The 21,174-nt window shown below is 40.1% G+C and overlaps 1 protein-coding gene across 1 annotated transcript in view; it reads left to right on the top strand.

Annotated features, from left to right (window-relative positions):
- SLC7A11 (solute carrier family 7 member 11) overlaps positions 1–21,174 on the top strand; it is a 60,156-nt gene that overhangs the window by 13,973 nt on the left and 25,009 nt on the right. Inside the window, exons 4-6 of the mRNA XM_064651545.1 lie at positions 1,533–1,658; positions 3,738–3,837; positions 7,160–7,204. Coding sequence (XP_064507615.1) covers positions 1,533–1,658; positions 3,738–3,837; positions 7,160–7,204 — 271 coding nt within the window. The remainder of the gene's footprint in view (positions 1–1,532; positions 1,659–3,737; positions 3,838–7,159; positions 7,205–21,174) is intronic.

The raw sequence follows: 21,174 nt of genomic DNA, 5'->3' as shown, positions 1-21,174 counted from the left end.
CTGGACTTCACCTTCTGGCCAAGAAATCTGTATCTGGTGAGATACAGAACTGATTAAAGATTTTGATCTTAAATATCTTTATTTTGTGAAAAATATCATGCTAAATGATGTTGTGAGTTTATGTTGGCTTGCAAGTTCTTTATTTGAGAGTGGGACTCTCTCCTTCTGAAATAAAACTTCCAGAAAAAGCCTTTTTTTTTCTTTCCTGGAAGTTTCATTTTATTAAAAATATCCAAAAAATACATTAGTATCTGGATTACTTGGAATTTCCTCCCTTTTCCATTGGACCAAAACTACTTTATGTTTAAACTGAGAAGGTTTTTTTATTATATAGTTTTAGCTTTGCCAGTGAACAGAAAGTGTATAAAAGACTTGGGATAAATCAGTGGGGTTTGCTTCCAGAAAGCCTGTACTGTGCCAGATCTACAATGACAGCTCATACAAAGTAGCAGCTTGTGCTTTTATGCATCCCGAGATGTGTGATGTGGCTGATGATACAGACAAACTTGTGCTCTTGAGAGAGCTTGAAGTAGGGGAGGATTGAGATGAGGAGCTACTTCATTAGCTCCATACGACGGCAAGAAAGAGATGATGAGTGAACAGGCTTGACCACGTTTCCCTTTCCCTGAAGCAGAAGGGGGAAAGGGGCTTTTTATCTAGTCAAGTGGCTCCCATTTTACATTCTTTAGGTAAAATTTATTGACTATGTTTTGTCAGGGTAATTGTTTAAATAAACTAGAATAACTGGCCCTCAAATGATAAAACCTACCATCTTCCTGTCAGTCAGTGCTGTAGGAAATGCAAGAAGATGCTGTTCCTGACCCAGAAGGAGACACAGGCTGAGCAGGCAGGATGTAAAAACCCTTCTCACTTATCTCTCCACATGCTGGTGAGGTGCAGACCTGGGCTTTGTTTTCAAGAAGGAAAAGGTCTCTATTTCTTCATCAATTCCCGACAATGATGGGCACATCATTTGCACTCTGGCCCTCCTGCATCTCTGGTGGTACAGCAAAAAGGGGGGAGAAAGTGTGGAAAAGAAGAGCAGAAGTAAATAAGGTAGCAAGTGACAAATTTATGCCAGGTCTAAAGAAGGCTGAGAAAATTTAATATTATTATTAATTATTACTGTTTTGTGAAAAATGCAAATCTCTACTCAAACCAGCACGGACAAAGAAATCTGGAGTGACAAGCGTTGGGCAATTAATTTCTTTCATCCAAGGCAGGGTCCTGCCAGCCCATTGTCTACCAGAAGTTGACAGTTCTGGGTCAATGAAGCTGTAATTTGGTGTGAAGGGAGCCAGGCAGAGAAGGGACAGAGGGACGGGCCATGCAGTGGGTCAGGTGGAGGGGCTCAGCTCAAGCCTTTCATGCGGCACATTGAAGTGGAATGGGAGAAGTAGGAGGATGACAGCAGAAGGTTATTGGGGTGTATTTCCTTTAATGCATCAGGATCTATTGGGTATGTGACCTCTCTGCTGGCAAAGAGTTTTGTGACAATTATTTCTTTCTGACTTTTCGTTTTCCCCTCACAGCACTGGTGATGGTCCTGAATAGCACAAGTGTCAGCTGGAGTGCCCGCATTCAGATGTTCCTTACCTTTTGCAAGCTTGTAGCAATTCTGATAATTATAGTCCCTGGAGTTATCCAGCTAATTAAAGGTATGAAATGAAAAGTAAATGCTTTTAAAGAGCTTTTATCTTTACCCTCCCCAGTCTTTCCCCACCTGCCTCCGCCAAATAATGCTTGTAGCAGCAAAGTCTCTTAATTAGTCTGTGCTTGCTTAACTGAGGCTCTGCTCTGTCATGTAATTGATTAGAAGTGGAACTACACTGGGGTGAACTGGTGTTTCCTTCAGCATGCCAATGAGTTCATTTCAATCAGACTCACTCTCAAATTAGCAAATGGACTGTTCTTCTCTGTAATTTGCCTTTGGCGTGAACTTTGTGAAAGGGGCAGGATGGGTTTTAATGACAGATGGACATACGTCCAAGCAGAATGTCTCCTTTAATTGTGCTGGTCCCTAGTCATGGTACAGGGCATGTGGTGGGAGAAGGTCTCCGATTTCACAGAATCACACAGTCATAGAATGATTTGGGTTGGAAGGGACCTTAAAGACCACCTAACCCCCTTCCATCGGTGGAGATACCTTCTGCTAGACCAGGTTTCTCAAAACCCCATCCAACCTGGCCTTGAACACTTCCAGGACATCCACTGCTTCTCTGGACAAGCTGGTCCAGTGCCTCATGACCCTCACAGAGAAGAATTTCTTCCTAATATCTGTTTTAAACCTGCCCTTTTACAGTTTAAAGCCATTCCCCCTTTTCCTGTCACTACATACCCTTATAAAGGCACTCTTTTCGCTGACAGATGCTCAGCTACCTGCAGAGACTTTTGCATTACAGCTCTCTCCACAGTTGGTGTGACATGGTGACAAGCCCCAGCTCACTCTCCTTACAACAACTACACAGAGCACAAGCAGCCACTCAGTACAGAGGGGCAGAATAGGGAGCACTCTTTAATGAATTGGTGGCAGATTTTATCTAACAAAAACTGTCACAGTTGTTGGCTCTGTCCCTGGGGATGCTCTTCTCTGATGACTCACAAACCCATCTGAGTGAACAGCACAGCGATGGTCTGTGCAGTGAGCTCCATTACTCAGGGACAGACAGCTGTGGTTAATAAAGACTCTGAAATAAAGGTTTTCCTGTGTAGCGTTCTGCTGGTTCACTGTTTTTGTTTTCTTGTTTTCCACTTACTCTCTGGCAGTTGCAACACCATTTCCCATTGCACATTACACATGAAATGGGCAGAATTTCTCTCCGTTCCCATCCACTCCACTTTTCCTTTGGAGTAGGTCAGGCCAAGGTTTGGTTGCGGTTGGATACCCTGAAGTAGCACAGATAGTGTCCCTGATTCTCCACTGGGACCTTTCTGTGGCCGCAGCTTTTCCCTTAACCAAAAAGCCTCTGTTTCAGTGGGAAATTTTGACTGAGAGCTCAGAAAAAACAGAGCAAAGGGTAGAGGATCTGACCTATTGCTAGTCTGAATGAATTCGGCTTCTTCCTGCTCCATCTCTGTGGAGGATCATTGCTACACAGAAAATTTGGGATACTGTAGGGACGTCTTACAAACCATAAAACAACTTGCAAATGAATAAGAGCATAGCATGAGTCTTACATTTTTGCATTTATATATATGTATATATATGACATATACAGGTAATTCTTACTTGATGAAATATTAATACAGTATTAACTATCATGTGGAAGGGAGTAACTAACTTCATTTTTCAGTAATAGAAATGTTTAATATTTTGGGTTTATTTATCTTATAAATGTTACTTCTGAATGAAATGTCATCAAAGTTACTTCTGATTAAAATGTTGAACAAGTGAAATTTTCCACATCAAAAACTACAGAGCTTGTTCTGCTCTTTCATGTTGATGTAAGTCATTGCTGGAAATGACAGAGTAGTGAATGTCATCAAGCTCAGAATGCTCTGAAACAAACTAATAGGTCAAATTCTGCTGTTGCATGGCTATGGACAGCACAAGCCTTTTACAGTTGCTGTCAGATTATGACGGCAAGGGTTGGGTCAGAAGTTAAGGTCAAGGGCAGAACTTGATGTCAGGGAACTGTAGTGTGATTAAATGTTCCATGGTGTGATATATTTATTTGTTTAAAGTAGTAGGTGACCAAAGAGCTTATTTTTCAATATTCTTTTTGTTGATGTTGCAGGAGAAACACAGCACTTTAAAAATGCCTTTGCGGGGAATGATGCCAGTGTTTTGGGACTACCACTTGCTTTTTATTCAGGAATGTATGCCTATTCAGGCTGGTAAGTGGATGAAACTTATAAGTGTTTGTCCTGAAAACCTATACTAATGTGCTCTAAGAAAGACATTTATTTATATGAAGCGAGTAGCACATTCTACATTTTTTTAAGGGTAGTTCTCACCACTGTTCCAGATGCTCAGTGATTACTGTGCAAGCAGCTCTATAAAAGAAAGATTTTTCTTCTCCTTCAGATAAACATGCACTGAACACGAAAAAATCAGACCACAAAATTAAATTTTCATTAAGTATTTAGATAAAAGGATAAAAGGGATAATGAAGATTTAATTTTTGTTGAACAAGTAAGTAATTACATGAAAAACAAATCTATGATTCTGTTACAAAGTTGTGTGGCCCTTAGCTTTGCTTTGTAAAAGCAGTATTTGAAGAATAAGAAGCAAACTATGATAAGATCAGTGTGGACCAAAAAACAGGGTAAAAAAATAGATTCTTATGCTTCTTGCTCTGAGAGAATTGGACCTCACTCGACAAAAAGTGCAACTGGCTTCCACAGAAGTCAAGTGTGATTGACTGTGAGCAAAGGCATGAGAATCCGCCTTCAGGTATCCTGTTCAGAACTTTCAAGTTATTTCTCTCTTTCCCCAGCAAAGTACACAGCAGCTGGTTTGAAAGGTGCTGCTGCTCTTCGAATCTACCTTTACAATTTATTCATGCCTGTGAGGGCTCCACATTGTGCAGTGCCAAAGGGCTTTTACAGCAGCAGTGTGGGGGGAAAAAAGGAGACTACAATGCACAGAGTGGGCTTATTTTGAGATAGCTTTGTCTGCAGGTCTTCCCTTTGCTTTCCATAGCCTCACAGGCAGCCAAGTTCTTTACCTCAACACAAAAGGAGAGGGCTGAGAGATAAGGGGTTTATTTATTTAATTCGGAGGGACAATGGGCCGAGCATTGGAGTTCTCTGCCCCTCTGTAACTCCCTGGTTGCAGGAGGATTATAAACATGCACACTGAAGTATGATCAGAACTTTATATATTAAATGGCAGCAGGGGAGGAAACCCAAGAGAGTCCAAAGCCTTTATCTGGCATAGATATGTAAGAAAAGAGCCTGTCATTTTGAAGCCTCAAAGAAATGGAACTTATTATGCGGACAATCTCTACTTTCTTCCCTCTCTCCCCTATAACCGCCTCTGTCCTCTCATATCTGTACATATGATGGTTTCTCACATTTAAAATATTAATCTAAGTGTATGCTTTTATATGAAAGCAATTTTAAAAGCTCTTTAATATTATTCAGAGTTTGATAGCTGTAGAATGTTGCAACAGAATAATAGTATTTTTGATGTTTCTTTCCCATTTCTTTCCATTTTCCACATAACGGTCCAAACTTCTGCAATAAAAATAATCTTTCTTTTTTTACTTTATACCTTCTGACTTTCATTTCAAGGTCCTTATTTGCCACTCATAAAAGAAATTAGCAGGAAAAAGACCTAATTTGGCTAGTGGTTCTTCCCAGCTGCCTATTTGTCTTTGTCACCAGCTCAAATTGATTGCCTTGGAGCACAGAGGAGCAGACCATTAAGTGGAGTGTCAATACCCTTGCACTATCAGTTTCATGGGGCTAAATCAATACGATAAGCTGAATGTGAAGGAGTGTTGCAAGTGTTGGTGGCATGTCCCAGGATGCAGGCAGAATTTTATGCATAGCTTACAAGACTATTAGCTTTTAATGATACAGCTTTGAAGAAGAAAACAAAGGCAGTATCTCTTCTATTTGTGGATTCATCCTGCCAAGAACAAGCGTAGACTGTTGGGTATATAAAATGCTGGGTGAAAAAGGACAAGTGAAGAAAGGAATGCAAGGCAACATGTCTTTTCATCAGTAAAAGGACTGATGCTGGGCTGTCACAGAATCGTAAAATCACAGAGTGGTTTGAGTTGGAAGGGACCTTAAAGATCATCTAGTCCCACTCCCCTGCCATGGGCAGGGACCCTTCCCACTAGACCAGGTTGCTCAAAGCCCCATCCAGTCTGGCCTTGAACATTGCCAAGGATGGGGTATCCACAACTTCTCTGGGCAACCTGTTCCAGTGCCTCACGACCTTCACTGTGAAGATTTTCTTCCGTGTTTCTATTCTAAATTTCCGCTCTTTCAGTTTGAACCCATTACTCCTTATCCTTTCACTACAGTTCCTGATCAAAATCACTTCTGTCTAGAAGAAGGACAAAGACCAGAAAGTAGCTGAACATCTTACTTGTCAGAAGCCATCTCTCTTTTGAAGTATCCCAACCTCTTCTTTTGTGCTTTGTGCACTAGAAAGTTTAAAAACAAGTACTGAGGTTGTTGTATAAGGTGGCAACTCTGGTTTTACAGAATTTCATGCTCAGTCACAAAATCACGTTTTTTAAAAACCGTGAGCCAGCGCTAACTCATTCCGCTAACCCAGATCTGCTCCGAGACTTGGGATGGAGCAAAGCTTTCTGCCAGATCAGTTACTGTTTGTTTATTCACTGTAGCACTGTTGGCTCAGGTATCATTTGTCTTTCTGTACAAGAGCACAAAGCCAGCATAAGCACTGTATTGACTGCCCTGTTTAATTAGCCAGGATCTGACTTTGTGCCTGTCTCCAAGCCAGGCCTGTGATCCAGCGATGCACAGACCTAGTGCTAATAAATGCAGAACAGAGGGTTCACTGACCTTGAGGCTTATGTTTGCTTTGTATGCAGGGGCTGTGCCCGGTGAGTAGTTCCTATGAATTCCCATGCAGAGCTGTCTCTTGAGTGCTGCTGGAATACGACTAGAGTGCAACCTGTGCTGGAGATTGTGCAAGAGCATGCAGGGTTAGCAGCCTGGGATTGTGATTCTATACAGCAAACTAGTGTCAAAGTTCTTGTTTCAGAAGGGTTTCTTCCAGGGTTTTGTTTATTTTTATTGTTAAGAAGTCCTTGCTGAATACTCTGATGAGACTTTTCGCCAATATAACTTGAAATAGTAAAGGCTACAAGCACAAGTGGAATATGAGGCTTGAGGGTGCATGTGTGTGTGTCTCTGTGTGTGTATGGAATTAGGGTAGACCATAATCTGCCTAGAATGTCAAGGGAAAGAAAATAATTTAGTTCCACACTAACTTTACATAGCTTTTGTCTTTTTTTTTGTGCTTTGCTGTCTTTTCTGAAAATTCCCTTCCTGAGTGTGAGGATGAAGGAAGGTTAAATCTCACACTCTCTGTAATCCAAATATGGGTCTGCAAAGTCTACTGTGATTAATAGCTGTGCTTAACTAAAAGCATCTTCCTGGTTCTTTGTGAAAGAAATATAGAATAAAAATCTACCAAGTCCTTATAATATGTTTTATAATTCTTTTTTAGGTTTTACCTCAATTTTGTTACTGAAGAAGTGGAAAACCCTGAAAAGTATGTACCTAACGTTTTGCTTGACTTTTGAAAAACAGTCATAAAATTTAAAATGTTATAAAAGTAGTGATCTTTAGAAATTCTGCATGCTGGTCAAGCTTCTTGCTTTCCAGCAGATCTGGTATCTATTTGAATTGCACCTGCTTCAAGATTTACTGGTTTTGGTCTGTTGTGACCTTGTTATGTATTCTGCTTTTATGTGCACAGAAAGCAGAAAACTAAGTAGATCTCCAGGGCTCCCGTTCTCCCCCTCAGGATACAAGTAACTATCAGTGGCTCCTTTCAGTGGAAGTTACTGGTATCCTGTCAGGGAAATCTTGCCCAAGAAACTTATCTGCTGCAATATTTGTCAGTTTTGCTGTGTTTAAATATTAATCAAATACTTAGTTCTACTTGTTTTAGATGTCTCAGAGATGCGGGATCTTGAATACACATAGCACAGCATCCGATCCAATTAAACCGAACAGGGGATATGAGTTGGAGTCTGTTTCAAACCAGAGATGAATAATCTCACAGCACCTGTCTGTAAACTATGGAAAGAAAAGTTGTCCTGTTAGGGAGAATTTGATTTGTCCTGTCTATTTTAGTAGGTATGTTTTGGTACATGGAGACAGTAATAAAAAATCTATTAACCTTTTCTAAAAATTACAGAAAATATACCTTGTCAAATAAATTTGTTTTCTTTGAGGAAATTAACAATTTACTTGATCAAAAATTTATGGCTAAATATAATTGTCTTAGGTTTTTAAAATAAGACAGCTGACTGGGTGCCTAATAACTTATTGTTTAAAAGGACCCCCAGCACTGTACACTCAGATAATATGAACCCGAGACACACAGAGAAAGAAAACCCCAAACAGCATTGACTGGGAGCATGCAGAAGGTTTTTCGTTGGTTTCTTCAAAGTCTGAACCAAACCTGGTGCTGTTTCATTGCAAGGAAATTGATGATAAAACATGAGGATGGCATGAAAACTGGCAGATTTCCACTGTTTCAGTGTCTTTGAGGTGTCTTGGGTGTTAGCAGGATCTTTAATATGATCAGGGTATGTAGACTGAGGACTGTATGACTGGAAGCTGAAACCAGACAAATGCAGGTAGAAAATACAGCACCAGTATTTATGACTAATCATTAGCACAGATACCTATGGGTGCAAATGGGTTTTTCCTTGTTAGTCTTCAGTTCTGACAAAACACTTTTTTTTAAACTAAGCACCCCTTGAAGCATAATGTATCACAGCTAAGAAAAGTCATGTGGGTCCAATTTTAAGTTGTTTTTTTTCGTTGCAACTGGGATGTGAGGGAAGACGACTGCATCTTTTCTGCCTCTGTCTCAGGAGAGCTTCCAGGTTATTCCAAGTTACTCTTGAAGTTATTTGTGCTGCTAGTGAGGATGTAGTACTGGAGGACAAACCACATAACCTGGCTGGTTTGGTGTATTCCAGGATGGCTCTGGAAAAAAACCCAGCTCAATGCTACATGTACAGTGTTATCACAAAGCTGTTAAAGCTTCCCTTTATCATTCTTCTTCTTGGGGTTGCACTTGGAGAGGATAAGGAAGATGCCCAGTATTTACAATCTCCATACAAATGTACAATATAGAATAGAAAAGATCAAGATTTTAATCATTGCTAAGTAAGTGGCAGGTGATATAGCAGGGCAAATGGATTGCTACAGCCTGTGCTAGCAGAGACCTCTGCACCTCCTGTAAATGGGGATTCTGGACTCCCTTAATCTGAAACAAGCGATTAAATGACAGTTGGAACAGTTTTTTTTATCTGGTTGCCACCTATGAATGGCTCTGTTGGAAAGATGTCCTGCTGAGCTGGGGCCTCCTCCACCGCTGTTCCCAAAGCTATAGGGCAAGGGAATAGTGTGGATTAATCCCAGTGGCAACTGTCTCAGCTCCCACCAAACTCAGTACAAATGTGAGGTGAGCTACTAATCACTCTGCTGTCGTAGGCATTTATTAGGACTCGGGTGCTTTTTTTTTTAATTTATCTTTTTAACCTAAAATGCTGTCTTTCCTTTCATTCTTGCTGTGTTAAAGGTTGCACTAAGCAACCTGGTCTAATGGAAGGTGTCCCTACACATGGCAGGGGGCTTGGAAATACTACTTCAAGGTCCCTTCCAACCCAAACATTCTATGATTCTGTTGTATAGTGCTGCTGTGGAGGTACGATGTAACTGTTTTTAAAAGGGAAGAGAGAAGTACAGGCTTGAACCACTTAGAGCCTGTAACAGCTCCAGGTGTGCAATTTGCAGTGTTTGTCAATGGTTAGGGATGCAAATTACTTACAGCAACAGAGGTGAGCACGGTGACGTCTTCTGGCCTGCAAGTAAATATTCTGCCAAAGTAAATATTTGACTGAGGATCAGTCACAGCTCTGTATTTCCAGGTGTGCGGCAGCTTTGGAAGTAACTGAGATGAATGATCAGCTCCATCCCCGTGTCAACCAGCCTGCTTCAAACCTGCAGTGAATGTAGCAGAGTTGTGGGGAGGACAGCACAGTTAACAGCAGAAGGAAGGCAGGAATGCTGTAGCAGAGAGTGGGGTTAGGGCTTTGCACAACCTGGTCTAGTGGAAGGTATCCTTGCCCGTGGCAGGGATATTGGAACTAGATGGTCTTTAAGGTCCCTTCCAACCCAAATCATTCTATGATTCTGTGGAGCTGGGCCCTAGAATATATCCTGAAATAATCTACTTTTAGACATTAAAGTTTTCCGGCTAGGAATTGCATTTCTTCCTGTGGTGTACTGCACCAGGAAAACCTGCTGGCATACATTGGGAATGCAGAAGAGGGGCAGGGAGGGGGAATACTTTTGCCCTTGCCCAGCTGACAGCCCCCTTTATGCTCCAACAGGGTGGGTGTTTGTAGGGGCAGAAGGGGCTATGGAGGCTGTAGGAGTCTGTGGAGGTGCAGCAGCCTGTCCCGGGTGCAATAAATTGCAGACTTGGGTCTATAAGTAGGATGAATACCACGGGCCTGAGGCACTGGGATGGTGTGGTGATATGAAACCCTAGATAGAGAGAGCTGGCACGGAGACACTGGAAATGAGCCAAGCGGGGAGGAAGCACCCTTTAAATTATAGAAGGGAGAATAGAAAGTCTTTTAAAAAAAAATCTGAAAGTGAATGCCATAACTTTCTGAACAGAGTTTTGGAAGTAGTGTTGAATTCTCACTTTGGAAATGCCACAGTTCCTTCTTTTGTATAAAGACATTATTATAACCCCATTATCATAAGATGTAAAAATAGCTGTTTCCGTCTCCTGCTAAACCCCCTTTTGATGTCTCATTTTTAAGCCTGAACTCGTTTCTTTATTCCTCTTTGTTCAAGTGCTCACCTCCTGCAGCATTAGTAGGACCTGAAGCAACATGAAGTTAATGTTTATTTTACAGGGTGCTGTGGTTGCAGTGTTCACTGCTTTAATGTTCAATTTTTTAAAAGAACCTCTAATAATTTTATTATCAAGAATATGTGGAACAACACTGATGGGTAACAAGAAATTTCTTTTGCTTTTTTGGAAAACTATGCTTTGCATATGCGTGCTGGCTCAATAGGAGTTGTTGTTTGAAATGAAATAACTAAATAATCCTTGGAGCAGCACTTCACCTAAAGAAACTTGTGCAGCCATATCACGTGCACCTTTGATCTTTTTGATTTTCTAGCATCATAAGGATCAGCCCTATACAAACTGAGATCTTACTGTATTGTCTAAATAATAAGTGAATGAAGGAACAGCTGGGTCTCTTAGAGAGAATTTGTCACCTGAAAATTGACAGGAGCCGTGTTGTCTGGAGCAGTAAATTTAGAGGACAGGAAATCAAGCGTGTTGAACTTTCAAACTCATTTCTTATACATAGTCTTTGAGCTCATCTGTATTCTTGAGCACCCACTATGTTCTCTCAAGAAACAGACCCAAGTTTTTTCAATCAAGACCCTAAAAGCAGCTCATGCCCAAACAGCACTTCCCTCCTCCTTTCCCAGGCTGAGCAGAGACCAGGATCAGTGCTCTAGTTAGTGAAGAATTTTGACTGTCTCCAGATGAGAAAATAGCAGAAGAGTGTTTTTATATTACAGCAAAATCTTCAGAGCCTTGTCAGAGCCAGGGCCAGATTGTGTCAGATGCTGGCCAAAGAGAATCCAGCTTTAAAGAAATAGTGCTGCATTCTCACTATGAGCAGATGATCAGCCTGAACACTTCAAGGTATGAAGATTAGGCTCTTGTTGGAAGAGAGATAAAAAATTATTTCACTTTAAGGGGAAAGAAACTAAGACTCAAATTCCTTAATGATTTCAAGGCAGTCTGTGATTGAGTGAGCAACTAGAGAGAGGTATTAATTTACAGCCCTTGTTTAGCTCAATCACATTATTTCTTTGGCAGTGTTCTGTTAGTGTTATTGAACTTAGGAGATATTTTTCATTTAGTGGTCTTCAGTGTCAGTGGTACAAAATGATAAACTTTCAAAGGATGTGGATTCTGAAAACATTTTACTGCACAGATTACTTTGCAGCTGCAGTTAAGTATAGCTGCTATTTGGCATAATCCTTTCTTTTTACTCTATTTTTTCCATTTTTCCTCCCCTGTTATTGAAGCATTTCATTTGCAAATATTCTATTTCTGTTTGTAAAATAACTTAGGTCCAGCCCAGGCAATCTATCATTGTTTAAAAATTTACACAGTGCAAAGAACATATTATTGAGATGTATAGTGTTTATAAGTCTGGTCTCAGATTGATAAATCATGTCTTGGGCTGTTGAAAAGCCAAGAAATTAATTGCTTTGCTATGACCTTGGGGTCTGAGATTAGTCAGTTTGTCTATTAGATTTTTCCAGTGTTCTTCTCACTTCATTTATTCCTTCTTTTCTAAGGAACTGAGAAACAGTAAATGTATAGCAAGTCACCAAGTCTTGATGTCATCAGACATTTTGTAAAATCAGGATATCAAAATGTTTTATGTAATCTGCTTTTATATTGGTTTTAAATAATGTGAATGTCATTTCTAATTAATCTAATGTGTACCACCCATTTGTTCTAATTATAGTTTAAAGTCCACTTTGCATCTATGAGGACTGAGTGAGAGAAATGTGGTATTAGAAGTGTTTCTTTCAGGATATCTAAGCATTATAGACATGCAGATGGATGGGAGGGGAATGGTGACTATGATGCTACAACTCTTCCAGCTCCCTTTTTTTCTTGTAGCCATCTGATTTTTGGCACTTCGCATTAGATTGCAGCCCCCTTCCAAAATCCATCAGAAACCTGAATTGCACTGTCACTCACTGCCAATCTACCCCCTCATTTGGGGTCAGATTCCCAGTAATCAAAAAACAGTAAAAAATATTTTCAGTGTTAATTGGGAGAATGTATTTTCAGTGTTAATTGAGAGAATGCAAACCTTTGCCATTTCTGCCTCTTTGCTTCTTTCTTTTTTTTTTTGTTATTTTATAATTTAATGACAAGATTTACTCTGAAGAGGAATATTAATATTGATATCAGTAATCTTAGGCACTAGAAAGGTTTATCTGCCTTGAGTTTGAATTCTTTCTTGCCTTATTATACTGCACTTATTCATAAAAGATACATTTGACTCCAATTCATTTTCTTCATGTCAGCCTACAGTGCCAAATATTCAGTGCAGAAGTTACAGGATTACATTTTGATATTTTATCTGAAGATAATCAAATGAAACAAATGCTAATCTTTCCAGTATTTTTCAAAGCCCATTTGCTCATGTGAATTCATCAGATTACCTTAAAGGGAAAGCCAGGTCAGTTAAGTGAGAGTCAAGTGAATTGAGTGAGTTTTCCCTCCATATATTATTTGTGTCTTGGGTTATTTTTGTATTTGAATACTTATTCTTCATCATAAAATGATGATATTCTAATTAGCTTCCTCCCAGCTATTTTTATGTTGCTTTAAGAAGTCTTATTCCTTCTAAATTTTACTGTATCTTAACAGCATAACAATCTGCCTAAATTTCCTCAGTTATCTGTGAAGTATCTCAGATGACATGTCCAAACACTGGTGAATTCAGCATCACTTTCTGTGGTTTATTTGTGCCCTGTGTAAGGGATAAAATCATGTTTTCAAATCTATAAAATCCTTTAATGGGGAGGTGAATCTGCCAAGTAAAGAAAACAAAGTAATTTACTTGCTCAAATGTACTTACGCAAAACCAAGCATGGGGTTTGCTATTTGTAAAATGTATGAAAAGCATTTAATTAAGAATATAATTCCGTAGTATTTGTGTGTGTTTGAGAGGGACAAATAGACAATTACTAGCTCAGGGGAGCTGACTCACCAGCATGAAACTGTTCTTGATAAAACAAACTTTACTTTTGTTCTCTCACTGACTTTATTAACTCCTTACTGTTTGCATGTCTCACATCTTCAGCTCATTCATTACCTTTTTTTTAGAAATGGCTAATAATTAATTTCTGAAACTAAATATTTCAGTCTTGGATGCATGTTTTTTGATGGGTTCAGATTTCTGAAATCTCAGCATGGGAACTAATTTTTTCCCCCTCATAAATTTCTTTTATTTTTTTTTTTTTGGTTCTTGATGGAAGTTAGAAATTCTCTTATGAATGGGACATGAATGTTCGGAGTTGCTTTGCCTTTATTTATAGTCTCTTTTCACTCCTAGTTTGGGAGATTTTAATTGTCCTATAGTTTGGTACACAGGGGTTTCCCAAACTGTGTCGCTTGAAGACCATGGGTATAACTTCAGACTGACAAAACATTATGTGGGAGGCAATACAAGGTGTTATCAATGACATGATATGCTTCATAAATACAACTTGCTAGTAAGAAAAAGTAATTATTACTTAATTTTGCACCTGATCTCAGCTAATCTTTGGTGGTGGTTTGAGGCAGCTTGGATTCAAAATCTGTTGCAAAACTAGGGAGCTGGAGCAGGTAGTGGTGGAGAGAGGAGAAACACTAAAAATAGAGTCATGGAATGGTTTGGGTTTGAAGAGACATAAAAGATCATCTAGTTTTGACTCCGTACCACAAGCAGGAACACATTCCCCTAGACCAGGCTGCTCAGGGCCCCATGCAACCTGGCCTTGAACACTCCTGAGTTCTGGCTCCAACTTATTCTCTCATCACTCTCCATCCCATCCACCATAAGATGTGCCATAAATGCCCTAATCTTGACAATCTGTTGGTTGTGCCAAGAAATGATACATTTAAATGAGCCACATGTGAGACATGCAGACAATTCAAGGGGTGCAACTTGCTTGTGAGCCATAATTGGAGTTTGTTTGTGATAGGATTTGGTGAAGGTCATTGAATCAATAAAATATTTCCAACTGGATGGAGCAAAGAACAGAAACTGTGTTAGCAGCTTGAGTTAAAATGGGAAAGGGGTCAGAATGGAATTGAAAATGCTAACCCAAGTTAAAACCCAAGTAATTTGTTGCTTTTTTTTTTTTTGCTAACGTCAATTATATCAAACTGGATTTTTGGATTTAATAATGTGGATTATCCTGTACTCCTGCAGTGCAGACTTTTCTTTGGCCCTGCAATTTTTAAGAGTTCCAACATTGTAGCTACCATATGTAATATCTCATAATTAACTGAGGATGCAGATTCAGTCCTTCTGTTCTTGTTTTTGTCACTCTTGGCTGTTGAACACAGATTCCTCCTACCACACCTGGGTGTCCCTTGCTCCACAAGTGCAGTGGGTCCTGCTCAACAGCAGTTCTGTGTCACAAGAGAGAGGAAACAGAGAGAGCACAGCTGGAAAGCACAGCAGCTTGAGACTGGAGTGATCCAGATGTATGCAGAAAGACACTCTGCAAACCTGAATCCCCTACCTCGTCTTTGACAGAGGCACTTTGTGTCTGAGCAGTGCTCTGAATTCACCAGAGCAATAGATGCAGACAGCAGAGGGGCTAGGAAGATGACTCACTGCATGAATTCACCTGTCATCTGGAATAGGGATCACAGAGACCAAAGGCTCCTGCACAGGGAGAACAAAAGGGCTGCAGATTTCATTGGGCACTATTCCTTTTCCTTACCTTCGCAGAGTCAGAGGCAGCTGCTGTGTGTGCTTGCTGCTTTCCAGAGGCTGCATGTTTTACTTACGCATTTAGTTAGGGACTGACTTAGTGGATACAATCTACAGGAATTTGTATGTGGCACACATTCATCACATATTATTATTTCTTTTTCCTTCTCCCTTGTGCAGTTGCCTTTTTTAATTTTCTCCTACCCCATGGGTGTTTTTTGTGTTTATATCAGTACTGAGTCCTCTGGTGCAATTCTACACCATGAGAGAGACAAGAGATGACCCTCGGGTGCGGTTTTCAGTCACCAGTATCTTTGTCATTGGAAGCTGCTTTCTAAACACCAGTTTAGCATTTGAATTGGTTTGGCTGCCTCCCAGTCTTTCTATCTCCTGTTTTCACTTTATTATATTTCTATTTTAATGTTAAGAAAAAAAAAAGTGATGTTCTGTTTAGAAATTGACTGTTGTGAAGAGCTACCTGTGACAGGGCTTAAACTGATATGCCAGTCAATATGTGTAAATTAGAAAAGAGACTGATGTAATCTATAGTGTCTGTAAAGATTTCGAAGATGTACCTTGATCATTAATTAGGACAATAAGGATGTCTTATAAAATTGCAGTTGAGAAGACTAATAATTCACTATCGAATGAAGCAAGGCAAGGTCACTTGTATAATTACCTGTTCTAACATTTATATTCCTTGTATGAAATGCTCCTACTCACATAAAAGTCAAGCTGATGGCCCCAGAAATATTCAGGACTAGGAAATGCAGATTTCTTAACTAAGCTTTGAGGGTATACTAAAGAAACCCTGTAGTTTCTTTTATGTATTTGTTTGATTTTTCTGGACTGAATTATTATTTCATACAGTCAAAGTTAACTTATAACACACGCCTGGCATGGGTGCTTGAGAAGAGTGAGTGGAAAAATGGAAGAACAAAAATGAATGTTATAGATGTTGGGTAGATACAATATTACTGTGCTGGATTTTAACTGTGGATATGTTTATGGAAATTAATAGTGCTGTCTTTACTCTTTTTTTCCTAATTGTCTGATATAGAATCTGATTCTAATTCCTTTTATGTCTCATAAATGTAATAAGGATACCACCAAGACATTAGTACAGAAATCAGGAAGGTAGTCAGCTACCTGAAAAATCAAAGATAGTCAGCAAACATAGGTGGAGGATGGAAGGAAAAAGAAAAATTTCAAGGGCAGACTGTAATACCATAGTGATATATGCCAGGACACAGGGTTAGTAGTGGTTCTGTGCCTGTGTGTGCGCTTTTGGGAGGGAGGACAGTAAGGCAGGGTGGGAGGACAGGCTGCCTGCATGATTGTCTCCCCACTAAGGCAGCATCTACTTTAGGGTAATACTTCAGAAGCTATTGCTTTGAAATGTTTGTTTCTGTTTATGTAGACTCTGTGGTTTAAGATAAAAAGGACCAACTTGAAATGAAAATAACTGAATGAATTCCTTCAGAATTCTGGAGACACTTGAAACTTTTTGAAGATTATTTGTTAGAACTATTAGATAGTTGTAAAAATGCATTGTTTGGGCAGGATCTCACCGCAGGAGAATGGGTGGGAGAGGTTCCTGCAGACTCACTGGACAAATGGACATGCAGGCTGCCATGGTGCTTGGCCTTATTTCTTCTTTTATCCAAGGCCAGTGGAAAAAGGGGATCTGGTCTAATCTCATCTGCAGAGGATGAGGATTGAACAACCTGATCTAGGAAAGGTATCCTTGCCCATGACGGGGGTTTGGAACTAGATGATCTTTAAGGTCCTCTCCAACCCAAACCATTCTACGGTTCTATGATTTCAGTCTTTTGATTTTTATAAGTGACTGCTTTTGTCAATTTAACAGTGACAATGAGAGACGTCATGGCCCGGTATGGGTGAAGTTATTGCTTGCAGTGTACACGGAAGGCAAACATCTACATGAAAGTGGACACTTAAGAGACTAACCCTCAAACAGGTTTTCCTCTCTCAAGCCTGTGGCACCTCCTTTGAGGAAGCAAATTCCAGGGAACTCATCTGGAGCATCCTGCCCTCCTCCCTCCCCCAGAGCCTTGAAGGTGTCTCCCCAGGGTGCCAGGACTCCCACAGGTTTGCAGGAGCTGTGGCTGGCTGCCACAGAGTGTCCTGGAGCACCCCTGTCACAGAGTTTCAGAGAGCTTTGGTGGCTCCAAGGTGTAAGGATGTGATGAGCCCACGTGCTGGCCCCATCTGTCCCTGTGGTGGCTGTTTGGTTTGTGGTGCACAGCATTGCGTCACCACAGAGCTCATTGCTCCTTTCCAGCCCTCAGTGCTCAATTTGTTTGCTGATGTGATAACCTGTTGAGTGTCAGGTGTGTTTGCTTTCCTTTTGCTGTTTTTTTTTTTAATTTTATTTTATTTTTTATCATTTTCTGTTTGTTTATGTGAATCATGGTTACTATGAATCAGCTCCGCTAAGGAAGTAAAACAAATGTTTATCCACAGTCTCCCCTGGGGTTGCTGGCAAAATCCTAATCTGCTTTACCAGCAGGGTAATGAAATGTAACACAAAACAGTGTAACCTTCGAAGTTTCCATTGCTCTGCATTTTCCTTCATTTTCACCAGCTAAAACATATGAAAAACTGTTATAACATCTATTTCTGTTGCACTGAGGGACGTAGCAGTACCTGTACGGAAGGATGACAGTATCTTCTTTATGGGAAGCCTAAGCAGCTCAGCAGAATATTCATTGCAAGAATACAAATCTTTTGCAAGACTGATGTACTGCTGAAGGTCCAGAGCTGTAAAACAGACTGTATTTTACTGGAGAGATGATGGGTCTCTCAGGGCTATGCAGCTCTTCTCTTGGCCACAGCAAAGGTCCCATATGACATTTTCATTCTCTTTTGGTGGTTCATTAGGAGATGGCCTGGCTGAAATTGCTGGAGGAGAGGTGAGACAGCAGTGTATTAGTGGTAGATAGAAAGACGAGTAAATTCACCAGATCAGTTATAACCAGATGAGGCAAACCCAAAATTGTGTCGGTAGAGATCAGATAAATGTCTGTCTATGTGCTTAGAATGTTAGCCACCACACTGAGTCCTTTGGGCCAAATGTACCAGGCCAAAACAGCAAACGTTTTGTCTGCGTAAGACTTACTGGCTCGGGAAGCAGTTTTTCATTCAACTATGGTGCATTGCCTCTTTGTATGCTGATGCAATGCCTGAAAGCCTTGATTGTACTCGCTGGTAACTGGCATCAGACCATTCTTTGGGCTGACAGCTGGGTAAAGGTGACAAGTCCACGTGAGGCGGTTCAGAGCAGTCACTGCAGCTCCCTCACAGCCTCCACATCTATCACCTTGGGTCCTGGGGGTGTTACACTCTTTGTGAAAGCAAGCAAATGTGGTTTATACAGCTTCTAGTGTGGGTGGAGACAAACCTCTCCTGGGTTTTTTCTTTCCCACTTTAATACTGGAGCCTGGTTTCCTCTGACACATGTGCTTTGATTTCTGTATTTACCCAACAGCATTAGCTCTTGTGGAGGTGACTCAAAGCACTCACCTTAATGTTTTGGTCTGAGATTTAAATCTGTGTTTCAAATAGCACCGAAATCTCACTGTAAAACCCAGTCAAAGCCAAGAAATCCCGTATGGAATTGCAGGGGTGTAAATCAGCCTTTGCTTATGGGTACTGTCACTGTTGGCTATAGCCTGTGTATAGAAAAAGGGGTCTCACAGACATTTCTCCTGTTATTTGTAAAAGCAAGCCAACCCCCACTACCTGTGGGTATATATATGGCAGAGATGACTAGTTTAAATCACTGTGTGATGTTCTGATCTGTACTGAAGTGCATCCTTTCCTGGATCCAGAAGGGCATGAGCCTATTATTCCACCTTTTATTTCCTTTTCCCTTTAACACTGAGCCTCAAAAATGAGAAAGAGCAGGGTGCTAAGGTTGTGTTAGGTAAGCATGATGTTAGATCAGAGCAGGTAGCAGTATCTTGCTTGCCATTAACAGCAGCTTTTTATTACAGCACCATCTAAAACTGCTATAGGATGATGCTGGCACCATCTGACAGGGGTGGTGAGATAACAGACAGAAAGACAGACAGCATTTTTTAGTGGTATAATATACAGAATGGGAGAATAAAATACAAATAAAGCAGTGGGCAACTAAAATTGCAAGGGTAGTATGCTCTTTATTGCACTCATGCACATCAGATTGGAGTTTTATAACTGCACAAACGATTGCTAACACATGCCATGTCATCATGAATACCTATTCTTTAGAACAGCACAGTCAAAATGCCAATAGCAATGGTATTATCATACACAAGGAAACAAATATCTTCCACTTGGTTCAGCCAGCAGAATAACTTACTCAACTCTGACACAGTCTTTTTGGATGAAACATTCAGTGGGGTTGTCTCATTTGATTGTTCAGCTTTAATAGGTAGTGGAATTGCTGGCTTGTATTTAAGATACGTAATAGTCGTATCAAAACAAGACAATTTGGCTTTGTACATCTTTCCTGTAGGTGAGTACATCCTTTTCTGTGTGACAGAAGAATTTCCATCAGAGGAGGATGTTTGGTAGCTAATGAGTGCTGAGATTCTTATTCTCCTGCACATCCCTTCCCTGCTGTTTTATGTGAGCGCTTGTGAGTACAGATGTTCTGGAAGCAGGTTCTAGTTGCTTACACTGTAGCTTATACTTTGGTGTTTGGCTGTGAGTGTTTTGGAATTTTAAACACATAGTGACAGTGATATTTTATTTAAGGAAAGACTATTGTTAACTAACAACCCGTAAGGGTTTTCAATCATTTAAATTACAGTACAGCCTGTATCCACGAACTGTAAACTAAGAGGATTTATATAAGATTATAATGGCTCCAGAGGAGCTGTGAAGTGAATAATCTGCATTTCACAAGTTGCACTGCTGTGGTCTATTATGTCAGTCCTCATTCACTTGTAACACTTGCTGTTGAGCAAGTGCAGTTATTTGCATCTTCACCTTGTCATTATGTTTTGTTCATTGTGAAAAAATGGACTATATTATAACAGTATTTAATTTTTTAAAGTATGATGGAATGGAAAATCCCTTGTAAGAGTAGTTTTGATAGTATCAATTGAAAAGACTCAACAGCAATAGAGAGATCTCCTCCATATATCATGAGAATGGAGAGTGAACAGGAGTACTCTGGTGTGACAAGAGGTTCAACATCTGTGTGGGGTTATTTTAGAGAAAAGAAGAATTAGATTCATTCTGTGGTGTAAAAGAATGACAGGTGCTTCTATTTTTTCATATTTGTTTATAACAGGGAAAAAAACAGTTGCCAAGCAAAACCAAATAAAAGTAAAGAAGACCATGACATTGGGCTTCCTTGGGCAAATCTCCCATTAGAGAATAATCTGCTTGTGTATCTAAGGATGAAATATTTCAATAAGTGTGAAAAGTAAGCAGAATTGCTTTAAGATTCTTGCTTGGTGATTGTGAAGGCCATGAGCAGAGGGTTTTTTTTAGTTGCAGGCTATCCCAGACATGAATAGATCCAAGCTGCAGGCCACCATGGTTTTGAGCATTGTCAGAGTCACGATGCTGTGCTAGAAGAATGGCCCTGGAGCATAATGAATTACATATTTTCTCTGCTTCTAAGAACATAATTTTGCCCACAGTGGCACAAATCCTGCCATCTGCTTTGTGCTTATTTTGGTTACTGAAAAAGCACCTTACAAGCACTGTTGCTAAACTAACACATAAATTTATGCTGTTCCCCAGAGCTGGTGTTTTTAAAGGGGACCTATAAGAAAAACGGGGACAGAATTTTTAGCAGGGTCTATTGCAATAAATAGAAAAAGGGGTTTTAAACTGGAGGAGGGTAGATTTAGATTAGGTACATGGAAGAAGTGTTTTACAATGAGGGTTGTAAAACACTGAAACAGGTTGCCCAGAGAGGTGGTAG

This window comes from Pseudopipra pipra, chromosome 4, assembly GCF_036250125.1.
Source record: "Pseudopipra pipra isolate bDixPip1 chromosome 4, bDixPip1.hap1, whole genome shotgun sequence".
NCBI lineage: Eukaryota > Metazoa > Chordata > Aves > Passeriformes > Pipridae > Pseudopipra > Pseudopipra pipra.
This window is presented reverse-complemented; position numbering and strand designations above follow the sequence as displayed.